At 42.8% G+C, this 18,584-nt stretch overlaps 1 protein-coding gene across 4 annotated transcripts in view; it reads right to left on the bottom strand.

The window, feature by feature from the left end:
• CTNND2 (catenin delta 2) overlaps positions 1-18,584 on the bottom strand; it is a 925,778-nt gene that overhangs the window by 249,210 nt on the left and 657,984 nt on the right. For all 4 annotated transcript variants that reach the window (XM_042953082.1, XM_042953076.1, XM_042953088.1 and 1 more), the window contains one exon: positions 1,810-1,942. In XM_042953082.1, the coding sequence (XP_042809016.1) occupies positions 1,810-1,942 (133 nt within the window). The remainder of the gene's footprint in view (positions 1-1,809; positions 1,943-18,584) is intronic.

The raw sequence follows: 18,584 nt of genomic DNA, 5'->3' as shown, positions 1-18,584 counted from the left end.
CCCTCTCCTGCTCTGCCCACCTCTGAGCAAGGTGATATGAAAGCTTGGATGCCTCCTCTTTTGGCATCAGCAGGAAGTTCAAATCACGCCAGCCCCTGTCCACACCTGAGAACCCTCACACTGGCTCCACCCCATAATCACCACAAAAACTCAAGCCAACCCCCTTTCCTACTCTCAAGACGTTTTCAGTCCCACTTAGGAGCCATGCCGACCATCCCAATAAGCCTCGTTATGTGAGTCACCCAACTTTCCGTACCCTCCAGGTGTATCACAGGGCGTCATCAATCCTCAGATCGGAACCACACTCCTGCTTTTGGGGGCGTGCATCACAACACCCCTGATCCAACCTTATGTGAACAACGGAATAAAATGCTTCCCTGGCCTTTAAAGAAGCCCTCAAAGTGGTGACCTTGAAACAAATGATGGGCTGTAATCCCCTAATCAGAAATCTGTCCTTCATTTTGAGTGACTCTTTGGTTTTCTATTAAAGGCATAGAAGGATTGAGAGAATTTCCATCGGGGACAGAACTCAAATTTAACTTTGCTTTATTTGTAGATCATTTTATATAATTTTAATAGTATTTTTGGCATTTTTAAACTTATCTGGATGAACAATATTTTTCTTTATGTGACTGTTGACACCACTGTTGACATTTGGGACTGGATAACTCTTTGCTGTGGTTGCTGCCCGGTGCATGTGCATTTTAGGAAGTTCTGCAGCATCCCTAACCCTACCCATAACATGCTGATAGCACCGCCACGGTCCTCTCCAATTGTGACAACCACAAGTGTCTCCAGATGTTGTCAACTATCTCTTGGGAGGCAAAAATCACACCTGGCTGAGAACCACTGCCCTTTATTCAATCCACAAAGACACGTGACCTTTCTGCTAAGTCCTCTGAGTCTCAGTGGAAGATAGAAAGAAATGATGAAAAGCCATTAGGCTATATCCATCCTAATGCAAGCAAGCAAAATCTACAATAAATTGCAATTATATCTCTAAATTTCTTGTTTCCACTCTGAAACCGATTTTGACTGATCCCCAGAACTGCTCCCATGCTAGGGAGATGACTCTTTATAGCTTACCAAATTGTTTTAAAACATTTGATTACTCAGCAGCTTAATGCAAATACTTGTCCCTTGTCTAAAAAATCAGAGTGAGCTACGCCGACCACTGTGATTTTCTAGAAATATCACGCAGCACAGTGTATATACAAAGTAGTCCAAGAACACAAAGCATGTTGACAATTGTTTACATAATGGGTGCAGACAATATATTCTTTCCTGGACCACATCCACCCGTGTTATATTCCCTAGTAATTCTGTAAATGGCTCAAAATCCTTGATTGTAACACAAAGCTTATCTATTGCCTAGAGTTCTCATCCTGTAAGTGAGTTTTCCAGAAAGGAGAGATGATGTCATAGGTGACTGCAGTAATCTTGTAAGTTGAGGAGACAACGTACGATGCTTTTTATTTCTTGAAGATTTAGAGGCAGAGATAACTCCAGGGATGATATTGGGAAGAGGAAGGCAAATCTCATGAAAAGTCCAGCGTTTGACCATTTTGCCTGTGTTAATACTAGCAGGTATCTTTGGTCATCTACTTCTCAGTATCCAAATATTAAAAAAGAAGACTATGCATACACACGCCAGTTAATCAGAAGGTGCCATTTCGGTCTTACATATGGATCTAAATTTTGGAAACCTCACTTTGGTTTTCCTATTCCTTTCCCCTTTCAACACTACTCTATAGACCTCGGTGCCGACGAATTTACCACCAGTCGCTTAAGAATCCAAGCAGCGCTTACCTCGGCTTTAATTTTATTGTCTCCGAAACAGAGGTGCTGTAAGTAGGCTGCAGCATTAGACTGGACTGAAGGAAACTGGTGTTGTAACATCTGGATCACTTCCGGTAGCTCTGGGTCTCTCCATCCAAATTCTCTGAACAAGGAGAAGGCAGGAGAACATGAGAGAGAAATCCTACCACAGTGTTAACACACGCTTAACCCATTTATGAAATGTACTTGAGTTTACACGGAACTATTTCACAAATAGCCGGTCTGGTTTTCATACACGCACATTCACTTAAAAGACTCTGAAAAGACGTCCTTAAGTTGATGGCTTGGAGGTGCGTGTATGTATACACGTATGTATGTATGCTGAACACACACACCCTATACATATAAAACCTTAAATGTATCAACTGAAGTTACATGTTTATGAAGATTGTGAAAAAAATGACTTAAAGTGTCACATGATTTTATTAATATACACATTTTTAATTTGGGCTTAAATGGAGAATTTACAAGGTCACAGTGGTTTTCTAATATATTGTTTCAACAGTTTGATTCAAGGACAGCATTTAGCTAAATTATCAGACAAGAGAAAATATAACTGGATGGGGTCCAATCCAAAATCCAAAATGTTGTGATAGAACCTGATGCCTTCTTTATTATTTTCTGACTATTATTAGTTACTGTTATCATCATCTCTTCTTTAAACGATTCTCCAGAGGGAAAAGTGAAGCAACAAAAAGAATTTATAAAAGGAAGTTCAAGAGTTGGGTTTATTCATACAATGTTAATATATATTTTTTCACTGTACATTTTTCTCCTCCATTCTTCTTTTCACATCTGAGCTACTCCAAGAAGATGGTTGTTTATTTAATTTTAAGAAACATGCTCTGAGACATTTAAGTCCACCCTAAAACACAAGACTGACTGTACCATGCAAATGAATATTGTTTTATGAAGTCAATCGGCTCAACCAGCTAGGACATGGGGCTAACAGGGCCAATTGCATGGATTCTATTCCTGTAGCAGGGAACCCATTTTTAACAGAGAAATAAAAAAGCAACCTCTGAGACCGCAGATAAAAAGGTGACCCCACGTGCCACAAAAGGGTACTATTTATCCAAAGGATAGGGTGAAAGACAAACAAGATAGCTTGGCAATAACCACTCTACTCCCAGAGAAACAGCTCAAGAGCATCCATCCTGTTGATGCTGGGTCAGTGCTGTCGTTGGAGAAGAGGAGTCACAAAAAAATGGGGCAGAGAAGGAACAGACAAAGGTTAAAAGCGTCCTCGTAGATTCTAACCTGTTCTCTTTATCTTTCCTTTATCACAACCCATAGAGGCTGTCAAGCAAACCTTGAAACGTGTTAGCACTCCCTTCACGGCTCTGAAGACAATCGTCAATGGGATTCCTTTTGAGTTAGCTTAGTTTTTCTTGGCAAGATCAAGCATTTGATTTAATGTGCATTAAGTAGTTAATAAATTTGACATAAAATTTTAGGTAGCCACACATATTTTCAAAAGAACAGATAGTACAGTAATACATCTGCTACAAACTACCCATAAGTGATTGCTGGTAACAGACAAATTATTACATTTTTTTTTGGCTGTGTGATCAAAGCAGAAATTACAGATTAAAAACACAGGAAGCTTGTGTTACTTTAAGTTTAATGTCCTTCTCTCACATGATTCTAAACCACTTCTGCAACATCGAGATAGCACCCACAGCCCCTCTGCTCAGAATAGCAGCCAAGTAAAATTGTGTTCTTTGTTCAAATGAAATAAAAATCTACAGAATACCCTATACATTAAGATTGGCAGTGTCCTATAGGTACTGGATGGCTAAGATGAATTCGGGTGAGCCTGTGCTATTGGAAAGTGATTAGTAAAGAATTCATTTGAGCCTATTTTATTAACCGGATGGTAACTGCTCTATATGGCATATATCAGCAACATCTTTGGAACAAGATCTCTAGGGGAACAGTCTGAGGGACCCTTTACACACATGCACACACACGGGTTCGTTTGTGTGGATGCATGTATATATACACACACACATGTACACACACACAGCCCAAACTCAGAGCAGATGCACTTTCTAAGGAATCATGAGCCTAGGGGGAAAAAGGCTATTCAGCTTCCCCTGAAAACTCTGGAATCCCAGACATCCCCTCTGCCCCACTACTCTTTTCCCAGACCTGTTTCTCACCTTTCACCCCGCTGACCAAGCCAGTCACCTCCCACGCACCCTTCTTCCTACCTAAGGCATCGGACTGGGCACAAACACAAAACTGATCGGGCTGCTTCCCTGCTTAAAGCCCTTCAGTGGTTCCCACTGTCTTCGGGATAAAGACCAGGATATTCCCATGGCTCGTGAGGCCTTTGCTTGGCTTGCCATCTCCCCTTGTGTCCCGCTGCCTCCCTGGGCTCCCTGCACTGGCAGACATTTGGATGGTGCTCTCGCCCACCTCTGTTCTGGAACAGCTCTGGCCCAGCGGTTTCTCACTCAAACTCAGGACCCCGGGCTCCCTGTGATTCCCTCAGGGAGGCCTTCCTTGAGTCCATCCATGCAACGCCTAGCGGTAGTGCCTCCATTTTGTTGTGGACTGCGTCCCATCGCTGCCTCCGTCTCCACACTGTGGTAAGTTCCCTGAGGCCAGGACCGCAGCCCTTTTGGTCATGTTTGCTCACTAGAGCATACAATACCCCCGGTACCTGATGAACGTTCCATAAATGTGCTTTGGGAGAGTGAAGGCATGAAGGAAAGAGTGAAGGAAGTATCTGGGCAGGGAGTGTTGCCTCAGTTCTAATGACATCTTTTCTCTGGCCAATTGGTCATTCTGGAATGCTCCCCCCTCCCCTGACACACCTAGGCAGATAGACACACACACGCGCGCTCTCTCTCTCTCTCTCTCTCTCTCTCTCTCCATACTGCCAAACTGTGCAGTCTTTACTATGCATCAGTAATTCTGTCACCGAAACCTTCCAGTGGCTTCCCACTGCACCAAGGACAACAGCCACCTCCCACACAGAGGACTCCTCCCTCTTCCTGAGCTTCCTGCACCAAGTTCCCTGAATTGCTTCCTTCCTATTGAAAACAGTTCTTCTGTTCCCATCTCAAGATCCTGGTACTCTGGGGGAGGCTCCTCCCTCAGGTCTCTGCATGGTGCTCTCTTGTCTTGACCAGGTCTTAGTTCGTATGTCTCGGAGGGCATCTCCTAGAAGCTTCCAGGCAAACAAGCCTGACCCTTCATATCATCTTACTACCGCCATATTTCATCCACCACACTTATAACTGGCTGAAATTCCCCTCCATTGTTTTTGTTACGATGATTCATCACTCCGCCCTTTCTCTGCTGTAAGCTTCACGGGGACAAGGGTTTTTCCCACAGCATGAAGAAATTCCCTCGGCTGCCATGCTCCAATCCTCCTCTGGTGCAATGACAACATGTGAAAGTGGGGTCCCTGGGGGGGACTCTGGGACAGAGTGAAAGGGGGCAAGGGAGATCACAAAGCCAGGTGAGACTTAGGACAACGGTAAATTAATGTTCAAAATGAGTTGATGTCTCTTAGCCTAAACCTGCTTTCCAGGAATCATGCCGGAGTGGATTGTGCGTCCGGGCAGTTCACTTCCGGTTTATTCTAACTGGCATCTCCCAGCCTTAGCCACAGCAGCAGGTGCTGTCTAAGAGGATACTACTAGTGTTTTCAAATGCCTTCCTCAATTTCACAAGAGTGATGCTAAAGGTGTACCCCCTCAACAATAAGTTGGGGGGGAACGATTTACATCCAAGTCTCTTTTTCCAGAATGGTTTTGTTTTGCTTAAATTAGATCGCTCAGATTTTTTGTTGTCCATGGAGATAGACTCCAGAGAAAGAATTGGAGGCCCAGAGGAAGTAAAATGTCCATCTCATTTGGACCAGAATTTGGCATATGATATGGCCTTGCATAAGGGTCTTAATCCTCAAGGACAAGGAGTGGCTCACAAGACAAAGATGTTCCGGAAAAGACACATGCCAATAAAGGATCAGCACACGGAGAGGTTGGTGGATTTGGAAAAGGTACATTCTCAGACTAGCTGGGGAATGGCTAAGAAACAGGCTGTGTGGAGGAAGCCTGCCCGGGAGGCCGGATAGTAGAGGCAGGGCTAGAAAGCAAGTTCGGGATGAGATCACGAAGGGCCTTTCATACAAATGCAAAAATGCTGTTTCTGGTCTGCGGTGACTATGGTGGAGAAGAAATCTAAGAACATTCAGATTTGTTTAGGTTTACGGAACAGCCAGAAAAATAACCTTAAGAAACAACACGAGTGCACTAAAAGTCAGTTGCCATGGTTCCCTGTTCACATGCCTTAACTCTTTACTCCTTAAGTAGCCTTCTGTGGTTTATTTTCATTTTACAGAGGAGGAAATTTGACTTACAGATGGTACCAACTTAAGTGGTGGAGCCAGAATAAAACTCGGCTGTCTGCTTTCAGATAGATAAATTTAACCATATAACTGTGTTGGCTGCTGTAATCACTGCCTTGCAATAACGTCTAGAAGAAGGATTTTTTTCTTTAGACAATGTCTCAAAAATAAATATGTTTAGGGCCGCCTGGGTGGTTCAGTCAGTTAAGCGTCCAACTTTAGCTCAGGTCATGATCTTGCCGTTCCCGAGTTCAAGCCCCGCGTCGGGCTCTGGGCTGACAGCTCAAAGCCTGGAGCCCAGATTCTGTTGTCTCCCTCTCTCTCTGCCCCTCCCCCGCTTGTGCTCGGTCTTTCTTCTCTCTCTCAAATAAATAAACATTTAAAACATTAAAAAAATATGTTTAAAACAGTGTCCACAGCAGACTTTTGGCAATGACCGAAGACATTTTTGGTTGTCACAACTGGAAGACGTTCCTGGCATCCAGTGGGGAGAGGCCAGGAATGCGGGTCGACATCCTACAGTGCACAAGAAAAAATTCTCCATCCCCGAACTGTCATTAGAGCCAGGGCTGAGAAACTCTGGTCCAAACATGAAGTGTGTCTGATCACTTGTGTTGAGCAAGCATGTTTTAAAGTCTTTTACTCCTGGATTATTTTAGTAGAATGGACACAGGATTTGGTACGAGAGTAACTAGGAAAGCGTTCCAAACTTGAACATCTGGCTTTCTCTCTTCAAGTCCCTCACTGTTTGCTGGGCTTGGTTTCCATGGATCTAATATGGCAAATAATACCACCTATTTCATGGGATATCTTTTGAAATGACACATGAGATAATGAATGTGAAAGTGGTTGGCAAGGTATTAAGAGCTATAGATAGATATATACGAGCGACTGTTACCCTAAGATTGCTCTAAAGGACATATGTACATATTTAAAATATTTATATAATGCCATTTAATTTTTTAAAAATAACCTGTTACTGATGGGTTTATTGACATTAGAGCTGATACTGACATGAAAGAACATTAAGTGTAAAGAGAGACACTGCTTTAGCTTATAGTAAAAATTCTGCCTGAAAATGTGCCACTTTGAAATGATTTGTTTTGCCCCCTACCCCCTCCAGAGGCAGAGTGCCATGGTGGGCAAAAGTTCTTTGGATGCAGTCAGAGTTGGTTCGAATCCTACTCCACCCACCATGAACACTTTCTGCAGCCTTGGGCTCCTTCTGTCTGCGTCTGGTTTCCTGCTGAATTTCCACTGGCTGGCGTGCTCTTTGCTTTGAGTCCATCTTTCATAATGAGATAATAATTCCTACCTGGGAGTATTGGTGGGATGATCGGAAATAATATATACGAACCCCTTGGAGCACAGTCTGGCACGCAGCGTGGACCCTTGAGACATGCCAGCTGTCGTATATAACTAGACGACGGAGTAAAGACTCAGAAATAAGAACCATCTACAGTTTTCTACCGGAGCGAACTCATAACTCTCATTTGTTACTGGGCTTCATTTTAGAAATGTTAATGGAACTGGAGAATATGCAAATGTAACCTTTTCTCCATTAAAACTTGTCACATAGACCGACAATATTGTGACAAAATTCTCACTCTTATATGGACTATCTGAGTTGCTAAAATTATAAGCGCTCAGCTCAGAGCTAAATAGCAAAACAGTTTGAAATCCGTTACTATGTTATGCTGGCACAGAAACTGGAGAGTTGATGTGCCGTCACAAGATTTTATCACGTTTACTTCTGTGTTGTAACGGGCCTCAGGGCCAGAGTCTCTGGGAACTCAAAATTTGACTTTCAGCAAAGCTTGATGTCAGAGACACCTTGCTTACTTTCATTCTTTATGTTGGAGGGACACTGCCCACTTTGCAGCCTCGGTGGTTTCAGTGGGGCAGGGCTACATGGACATTACTTAAAAACGTGAAAATCTCCACCTCTTTAAACTTCTGAACTGTAACCAGAAGTTGTATTTTTTAATGTTTATTTATTTTTGAGAGAGAGAGAGACCGAGTGCAAGCAGGTGAGGGGCAGAGAGAGAGGGAGACACAGAATCGGAAGCAGGCGCCAGGCTCTGAGCTGTCAGCACAGAGCTCGACGCGGGGATTGAACCCACGGACAGTGAGATCAGAGCCGAAGTTGGCCGCTTAACCGACTGAGCCACGCAGGCACCCCCTAACTAAAGGTTTTAAAGAGCACATCGGCTTTAACTTTGGCATCTAGAGCCATGAGGTGAGCTGTTTTGTTTCTGATGTGGTCTTGTTAATAAGGTTGGCAGTGCAGACGTGGTGGTCATAAGAACGTTAGATAGGTGGATATTTTTATGACGAAACGGAAGTATTTTAATTCTTGTTGACGAACGAGATCTTATCCAATGAGAAACATATGGAAGCATGCGTGTCTTGGTCCTCATTCCTGGATATTTTGTAGCCCAAACCAGAAGCTGCCCTACATGGCTTATCACATTTAGAAAACAAATCTTTGCTTTCAGAGAAACAGCAGCATTGGAATTATGACTGTCTAGAAAACAAGTTCAACTGTTTTCATTTGTAGAAAGGAATGGCTCTCTCCAAGCTTTACATTTTGGGAAAATGTAATTACCCAAACTGCATCAGTAGCATTAACTCACTGACCCATGATTTCTTGACCTGTCTTCTGATGGAGCAGCCACTGTGCTCCTTGTAGATGTGTTCAGCTCACAGGGACTCAATGCTGTCAAGGACCACCAGCCAGCTCTTCCCTCCTGGGGACGATCCTCATCTTATCTTAAATCTGCATTATTAATTACACCCTCTCTTTTCACAAAATACTGAGGCAACTCGCACAGACAGATCATCTATGACGATATGATAAATGAAAAACCAAGTACAAAAAAGAGGGGGGTTTCAAATGTTATGAGCGTAAGGTCGATGTACTTGCTTGTTTCAAATTGGACCCTTTCCTTACAAGTAGCCCTGCCCTCAGCAGAGACACTAATTAGGGTAGAAAATGAGTCATTCCTGTTAGTTAAATGAAAGCACAGAATCCCACCACTTCCTGCACTGGGAAATCAGGAAGGAAGAATCTGGAACTCTCTATACTTGTCCCAAGATCCATGGCTGGTCTCTAGTTAGGATCCCTCTGGTGGGCTGAATAATGTCCCCAAAGGTATCCCTCCAACCTGTAAATGTTACCTTATTTGACAAAATGGACTTTGTATATAAGAAGAAGGAGACATACCACTGAAATAAGATGCTATATTGTTGTCTTTGAAAATGAAGGAAGGGGCCATGGGCCAAGAAATGTAAGGAATGCAGCTCTAGAAGCTGGAACAGACAAGTACAAGGATTTTCTCCCGAAACTTCTGGGGGCAGCATGGCCGTACTGACACGTCGATGATAGCCCAGTGAACCTGACTGCAGACTTCTGGCCTTCAGAACTACAGGAGAGTAAATCTGTGTTATTGAAAGTCATCAACTTTGTGTCCATTTGTTATAACAGCCGCAGGAAACAAATGCACATATGGCCTTTTTAAGCTGACAGAAGACCATCCCACTGGCGAGACTCCGAGGAGGTGGAGGGAGCTGCTTGGACTATCCTAAGAGTCACCACCTCCAACTCATGCCTCTGAGAATCCACCCTGTGATCGCTGGTCACGAGGTCGACTCCTCTAGCGATTTACTCCGACTTACCAACCGGCTCGTTTGTCTATTTGAAACACCCACCTCTCTAACCTGCGGCCTTCGCCTCTCACTGCATCCCTGCAGGCCGCCTGACTTCCTGCTTTGGCAGATTCAGCTGTAAACCACTCACCCCCCCAGCCAATGTTCACGGGGTGACCACTGTGCCTCTAGCCACTGGAAATTCAGTACTGAACGCAGCAAAAGTTCCTGTCGCAGGGAGTTGCTTCCCAACGGTGGTTGGCAATTCGTTATCAAGAGAGCAAAATGCATTATTTGTCAGCGTTAAGCGTGTGCTGGGTTGAATGGTGTCCCCTCAAAAACTCATGTCCACTTGGGACCTCAGAACATAACCTTATTTGAAATATGGTCTTTACAGGATATAATTAAGGACCAAGATGAGATCCTCACCTTCCTGGATGAGGACAGGCCCTAAATCCTATGGCCGTGTCCTCATAAGACACACAAAAGGACACAGAGAGACACAGGGAGGAGAAAACGCTGTCCAGACAGAGGCAGAGGTTGGAGTGATGTGGCTACAAGCCAGGGGATGCCAAGGATGGCCGGCAACTACCAGAGGCAGGGAGAGAGGCATGGACGGTTTCTCCTTTAGAGCTTCTGGAAGGAACCCACTCTGCTGACACCTTCACTTGACTTCCGATCTCCTGAACTGTTAGAGAATAAATTCCCGTTGTTTTAAGCCACCTCGTTTGTTGTATTTTGTTATAGCAGCCACAGGAAACGAATACAGGTGTAATGGGAAAATAAAACAGACATAGGCAACACGAGTGTGTGTGTGTGTGTGTGTGTGTGTGTGTACATGCACACACACGTGCTGTACAGGGGTTGTTATTGTAAACTCTGTGGGAGGTAATACTTAATCCACCACCTCTAGAGGCAATTATAGATTATAGATTGCGCTAAGACCCTGAAGAGGAATGTGCTTAATTAGCACGTCAGACAAGAGGGGAAAAGGCCAGGAAGGGAAGTGGCGTGGGTCCTGGGGCCATGTGGAGACAGGCAGTAAGGCCCCAGATCACACAGGATTCGTCAGTCCTGGCAGGTCTCTGGCTTCTGCTCTGAGAGAGACCAGAGGCACTGGCATGTTGTGGTCCGATTCGTGTTTTTGGAGAATCGCTTTGACAGTGGTTACATGGGTGTATACATCTGTCAACACTCAGAAACTGCAGCCTAAAACAGTGCATTTATTGTATATAAATTACACTTTGATGGAGCTGTGTTTACGAAAGGTCCCTCTGGATGCAGGGCTGAGAACAGACTCTATAGGGTGCGGATGAAGCAGGAGAGAGTTCAGTGGCTCGTGTGGGGGACCCTGGCGAGGCTGCTGGTGCTGGGCAGTCGGGGGGTGGGGATACACGCTGGGGACGGGGACGGGTGCACGCAGAGTGTGCAGGCAAGAGCCGGCCCTTCTCCCACCCGCTGCTCACGTGAACCGGTGACTCCTGTGGCCTCGTCCGTCACGCCCTGCCCGGGGACCACAGGGCGGACTGGCCAGGCTAGGACCCACTTTTGGGGACTGGCATCTATTACTCCAGAACAAGGAGGGACATTTTCGACTAGTGAGTTTTCTACTGGCTGCTGAAGCGGAGAATCAGAAACAGCAAAATCATGAGAAAACTGCTCATTTCCCAACTATTACAGGTGCTGGGTGCCTTAAGTAAATCTTAGCCAAGCAAAGGGCTTTTTCTTGGAGTCCAACTTATTGGGAATCAAGGCGGGGGGGGGGGTGGGGGATAATGTAAAATGATTGGCAAAAGTTCATGCTGCTATTTACCATTTTTAATCTCATGTATTTTAAGTACCAGTGAATTTCTGCTTCTACCAAGGGCTTAAATATCCTAAAAGTCCATTAGATTGCAAATAATATTATCAATTATATGGTAATACCTATTCAGTCTCAATAAAATGTAGAATACTTGCTTTTATCTATTAATACAACTAGACATTTTCAATAAAATAGGTTCCACAAGGAAAAATCAACTTCATACACATAAGCGTTTAGTTGCCCTGGAAATTCTAACAGGCTGTCTTTGGTGGTAATAGCCCAAGGGAACAAAGGACAAATAGTACCCATAAACTTTTCCGTGTAAGCCATAATGACTTTATGGAAAATGTTTATATTCTATGACTATGTACCCATTTTAAAATTAACAGTCCGTGATGCTTCCTAGAAAAATCTGGACCTGTGCACCTCCAGTGGGAACAGAAGGAAGGATCTGACACCCAAGACCCATGAGAGGAGGGCATGATTGTAGGATGTTAGAGCAATAGTTTTTACTCTGTCAGTATCGGCAGAGATCAGGGTTCTGCCTCAAGTTTATTTATTTATTTTAAAAATTTTTTTTAACGTTTATTTATTTTTTTTTGAGACAGAGAGACAGAGCATGAACAGGGGAGGGTCAGAGACAGAGGGAGTCACAGAATTTAAAACAGGCTCCAGGCTCCGAGCTATCAGCACAGAGCCCGACGCGAGGCTCGAACCCACAGACTGCGAGATCATGACCTGAGCCGAAGTCCGACCCTTAACCGACTGAGCCACCCAGGTGCCCCCTGCCTCCTGTTTAGATTAGGTATTGGAGAAAAAGCCACAAAGGTCTTGCTCACCCTCAGAAAGTTTTACTATATGTGTATTAAAGGAAACTTAATATTAAATACTATTAAAAATGGCCTAGCAATATACTGCATGTAAATTATAGAATGGAGAGTGCTTTCTTATAAACTAAATAACGATATCATCTGACAGTTCTCTGTGAAAAGAATCTTTAAAAAAGAGCTTTTAATGATTCTGTTTCTGAAAACTTCCGAACCTCTCCGAAAACCAAAATGACACGGGTAAATGCATTCTAGAAGAACCCATCTCCAAAGATTGCGTGCTGGACTCCATGTTTCTGGAAGCAAGAACCTGTCCCACGGCACCTGTCACGTTGTCTTTAGAATGTAAGTTGTGAGTACAGGCTCGAGGGTTGATTGCTACGCAGAGTCCACGGTGGGCATCTAGTGATATCCACTGTTGACCTTGGTCCTGGGAATGTTGCTAGCATGTTTCGCACATACGATTCCATGTCTGTCACCTCATTTTAGTTCTCCAAAGAATGACAACTCAGTGTATTTCAGACAACACCGAACAGAGAGACTCCCTTTAAGGAAAATCTTACAGAATCGAAACGAAATTTAGTCTAGAAGAGGCACCAAGTGAGAAAGATGTTTGAGGGCATTCTTTAAAATGAGTAACAAATCCTCTGAAAATAGCACCCACGCATGGTCTCCTTCCAGGAGTATTTGAGAGGCCTTTTTATGAACCAGGAGAAGTTCTAGGTCCTGCGGATATGCATATTGAGTCTTGACCTCAAACCACTTATACTTTAGCAGAGAAGACAACTATAAATAAGCAATGACTTGGCAATGAGAAAGAACGAAATATGGCCCTTCGTAGCAACGTGGATGGAACTGGAGAGTGTGATGCTAAGTGAAATAAGCCATACAGAGAAAGACAGATACCATATGTTTTCACTCTTACGTGGATCCTGAGAAACTTAACAGAAACCCATGGGGGAGGGGAAGGAAAAAAAAGAGGTTAGAGTGGGAGAGAGCCAAAGCATAAGAGCCTCTTAAAAACTGAGAACAAACTGAGGGTTGATGGGGGGTGGGAGGGAGGGGAGGGTGGGTGATGGGTATTGAGGAGGGCACCTTTTGGGATGAGCACTGGGTGTTGTATGGAAACCAATTTGACAATAAATTTCATATATTGAAAAAAAAATAAGCAATGACTGTACGTTGAAGAAAAGATATTAAAGAAATGCCAGACCTGCATTTAAAGACCATCTAGTTGCCTCTTCTCTTTTCAGTAATGCTGGATTCAAATCCATCCAAAGGACGGCAGAAATAATTATTGTTAACATTATGAAATAATTATACCATCGTGAAAAATCAAAATAGTGACTTAGTATTTCCAGAATTTGTATATATGCATTTTGATGGCTTTTCTTCATATTTTAGGATGGGAGGGCACTTCAGCTAGCATTTCCCATGTTTATTGTGTAGACTGAGAAACCCAGGTCAGATTGTTTAGTGACCTGACCAAGGTCACAGGTCAATTGTTAAGGTTCAAAGCTTATTCAAAGTTACATTCGGCCAAGATATCTCCTCCCTAAGTCTGTTCTGCAATGCACACACACTCTAGTTCCAAACCTTGGTTTGTGCCTCTGAACTGTAGTAGGCAGTAATGTTGGAGCAGAATTACCTAATTGAAAAAGCATGTTGTGTAAGAAGGAAAAAAAAAAAAAAACACTTATTCTGTGTTACGGATTAATTTCCTGATAAGCATGGGGCCATGTGCTATAAGAAGGTGGTATTCAGGGAGGGTAAACTTTTCTTAATTAAAAATATTATTTTTTAAGCAATCTACATGCAAATGTGGGGCTCAAACTCACAGTCCCAAGATCAAGAGTCACATGATCTACAAACTGAGCCAGCCAGGTGCCCCAGGAAGGGTAAACTTTAAAAAGCATGTTGCTAGACATGTCAATGTAATCCAACCAAGCCTATCAGGATCGCATCTGTGGTTGGCTCTTATTGGCTCTAACCAAAGAACCCCCACCGCAGGATTGCAGGGTAGTTCAATAAGATGGTGTTAAAGCAGACTTACAGCATCTGGGCTTGTGTCAGGGGCTTTGGAGGCAGGGTCTGGCTCTGGATTGGCTGCTGCCGGGATGTAACTCGGTATCTTAAAGATTCTTAAAGAGCTAGAAGGAGGGAAGACTATAGCAAGGCTCAAACTTTGGTAAAGAAAGAGCAGTCATCAAATCAGCTTGGACAGGTGGCTGTTTCCATCAGTTTTGTGATTTGTCAGTTTTCAGACATAACTACGGAGGGGTCTTGATTTTGTCTTGATCCATCATCGTCAGGGTGGCCTTGTGTGATGCTGATGGTCTGTGACATTGCTTATGCTCAAAAGAACACCAGGCTCTCCTCTTGTCTTTCTTGGCCCCCGGGGCTGGGGCTGCCCCATTAGGGGAGATCCAGGGGATACCAGAAAGGGAAGGGTAGGTGCCAGAGATCAATGTTCCATTCTGTGTCTGGAGAAGTGGCTCGCTGGGGGGTTGAAGTGGTGTTGTTAAGCTCTGTCAACATGATATCAGAACCATGAGTGAGAAGAGAAGAGAAGAGAAGAGAAGAGAAGAGAAGAGAAGAGAAGAGAAGATGCTTTGTCCCCATGAAGCCACATTCTGTCTAGCTCTTTGTTTTTTTGTATACTTTTGGCTGGTTATTTTAAAATCTCAGAGACAGCCAATCTGACCCTCGAATGTAAGTAGTGATGAATGACTTCGGGGTTTACATCTTCCTGCATTTTTCTGCTGTTGTTCTTACTGAAACGTATCAGGAATGGGAGGAAAGCTTTTGGGTGTTGTTGCTCTTTAGCTGCTAGAAAAGGAAAAAAAAAACAAGCAAAGAACTATAAACAGTTGTTAGTGCCTACATCAGAAAACAGCCCAAACACACCTAGCTAGGTTTGTTTCCATTTGCCCTTAAAGGAAGTATAAAGAAACTATGAATACTTGAGCCAAGCCTTAATACTAGAAAAAGAGAACTACAGTGTCCAAGTGGCCGTTCACAATTATTTCTCATTACTAGACATTAAATGCAAAAGAATTCCATGTGAAGACATTTTCTTTTATCCTACTTCACATTACTTGTTGGTCTGGATTTTTCTAAATATAAAATGTGGAAGATACATATGTGTGTATATATATAATATATATATTATTGATATATATATTATATCATTATATATTATAATTATACAATTATATATATATAACGATAATATATATATATATATATATATATATATATATATATATATATATATATATAAAACGATACATATATCCCTCATTTTGAGTAAGGTAACCAACAATGGATATTTATTAGTAATCCCTGTAATCCCTGCAGATCATCAATGAAAGGGGTACAGACAGGCCAGCTGTATACCATTATCCTGGAAGATTCCATATCCGTACAACTGAATGTATTAGTAAGCTTCTTTTTAAAGTGCCATCATAAAAAAAAGAAGGTATTCATTTCCAGATAACAGTGTCCCATTACCTTTAATTTCTACCCATTGATAAAGACTTAGACTCGGCTTTTATTACCTCTAGGTCCGCCTAACTCTCAGAATGGCTGTGATTAATTTGAAAATTAATTGAAGAGTTTGCAATGAGTTTAAAGATATTTTCTGTTATTGCTGCCATAGACCTTTCAAATTTAAAACGGGCAGGATGGCCGACAGGGCTCATGGAATACATTTGATTACCAGAGAAAAGAGCAAATGGCAGATAAGTACAGTTTTATTTATGCAAATAATAAAAGCACACATTTCTTTTATCTTTTTCACTAATTAAGAATTATGATTTCTTCATTAAGCATTTCTTTATTCACTAGAAGAACGGTTTAAGTTCCATGCACAGCTGTGAAATGAAGCCACAAGGAAACAAATCACTTGGATCTTGAAGAATGCTAATATCTAATTGTTTGAACCCATTTGTTTTTTCTTTGTGGGAAGTGACTGGGCAGAGCCCGACTTTATATAACTGCAGAGGTTTCCAATTTTATTGGCACACGGGGTCCTCTGTCAGTTCTTCATGGTGTCCCTGGGCCAAAAGAATTGCCCGACACCTCCATTTATTAAGGAACCCGGTGCGAATAACTTCAGAGTTGTCTATGTCCTAAGAAGCTCGCACCTTTGGGGTGCGGCTCTGCTTCTCCAACCTCGGACTCAGACACTGCTGCCTCCTGTTCCTCTCGCGCTGATTTTCACATGGTGCTTGCTTCCCGTGACAGAAATTTCTGAACATCCACATCTGCAAGTTTATGACGTCGTCAAAAGGAATGTGACAACCGAACTCTGAAACTGAACCAACTCAAGTTCATGCTTCTCCTGGTGTCTGACGGATGTTTTGTTTCCTTTGAAAACTTAAACTATCCTGAGGAGCCCCTCTGAGTTTGCTGCGTCGTCCTGGGGCACCTTGGAACATGGTTGGGGAACAGCGGTAAAGGAACGGTCCTTCCCATCGCTGTGACCTAAACCTCAATAAAGAATTTTTGCATAATGAACAATTATTGGGGGAAGGGGAGATGATACGTATTGGAATAGAAAGTTTATCTTGCAAGATTTAAATTTAGAATTTCAATGAAGTGACGCAGTAGTTACGTTCAATGAGCATAAACACTTGTCATTTGGGAAAATGTTTTTACTCTTTTGTAACAGTTTTTCCTTTCGTAAATGTTTTCAAATGCATTATTTAAAGACTTTTAAAGACACAAATCACAGAATTCCTTAATGGTTTGCTATGTATTTAAAAAAATGCTTACAACAGAATTTGGGGAAGAAACCAACATTTAAATTTGTCATCTGTCTTTCTATTTTATACCTTAACAAGAGTATAGTACAACAGGATGAAATGTTCACGAAAAAAATACTGCTTTGGTGGCATTGATGTTACTGAGAACATTTATATTCAGCATGCCCTTCACTGTCTGAAATTATCATTGAAGTTTTTATTCTTGAACTTGATTTTGAGAGACCTCCTTCACACCTATTTCCAGTCTTTTCTCCAGGGCTTTGTTGGGCTCTATGGACTCAGATTGCAGAAAAGGAGGTCATGTGAGAAAACACGAGCACCACAGAAAGCAAATGAGCTCAGCGAACTGAAGACCGTTCTCAGATAAACAGGTAATCTTTCTAGGCACTCTTTCTAGATTTAATTGCACTGGAGTGATCAGAGATTGTATGGAGGTAATACTTCATCCACTACCTCTAGAGGCAATTATAGATTTCTTAATCAGGGAGAATATCTCCTTACACAGTAGGACTTGACTATAAGCCCTGACATGACTTTTGTTTGCACAAGAAGTCAACGTACTGAGAGCTCCCGTTTACTGAGTGAGTCCTGTGTGCTAGCAACTGCTGTGGGCACCTTACCCACTCCACACCACGTTCCCATCAGATTGGCACCATCAGAACCCCGATTTTATACACGCAGCAGCGGTGGCACAGAAAAGCTTTAGCAACTTGCCTGAGATCCCAGAGACGACCAAGCCACAGAGCCAGAATTACAACTTAGGTGGCCCCACCCTCCTAACCAAGATGCCGCACTAACCAAACAGTTTTCATTTTCATTTTTACAAACAACCAGAAGTTGGAATGCATGTCTGTCTCTCGGTACACAGACATTAGAAGAAGGTAAAATTCATTTAATTCAGGACTACCGCCACGTCCGTTATGTATTTTTCAATGGCAACTGCTTTCTGTTTTTATATCAAGACTTGTATAATTTTTAAATTATCAGTAACACACACATAGACATTTTATGCCATTGACTTTTGTAAAGCAAAACATTTTATGTTTAAGCAAAGTCCATTTACAACTTCAGGCAACCTCACTGTAAGGGTTCCAGGACCCAGAGTCAGGTGCTGGAACAGAAAAGGAAAGGTCTAACCCAGAGAAAGATAAATGCTCTCGACCATTTTTTTTAATGTTTATTTATTTACTTTGAAAGAGAGAGAGAGAGAACGTGCATGAGGCTGCATGTGGAAGCAGGGAAGGGGCCGAGAGAGAGAATCCCAAGCAGTCTCCACTTGGTCAGCAGCACAGAGCCCTGGGTGGGGCTCGATCCCATAAACCACAAGATCA

The sequence above is a fragment of the Panthera leo genome, chromosome A1, assembly GCF_018350215.1.
Source record: "Panthera leo isolate Ple1 chromosome A1, P.leo_Ple1_pat1.1, whole genome shotgun sequence".
NCBI lineage: Eukaryota > Metazoa > Chordata > Mammalia > Carnivora > Felidae > Panthera > Panthera leo.
This window is presented reverse-complemented; position numbering and strand designations above follow the sequence as displayed.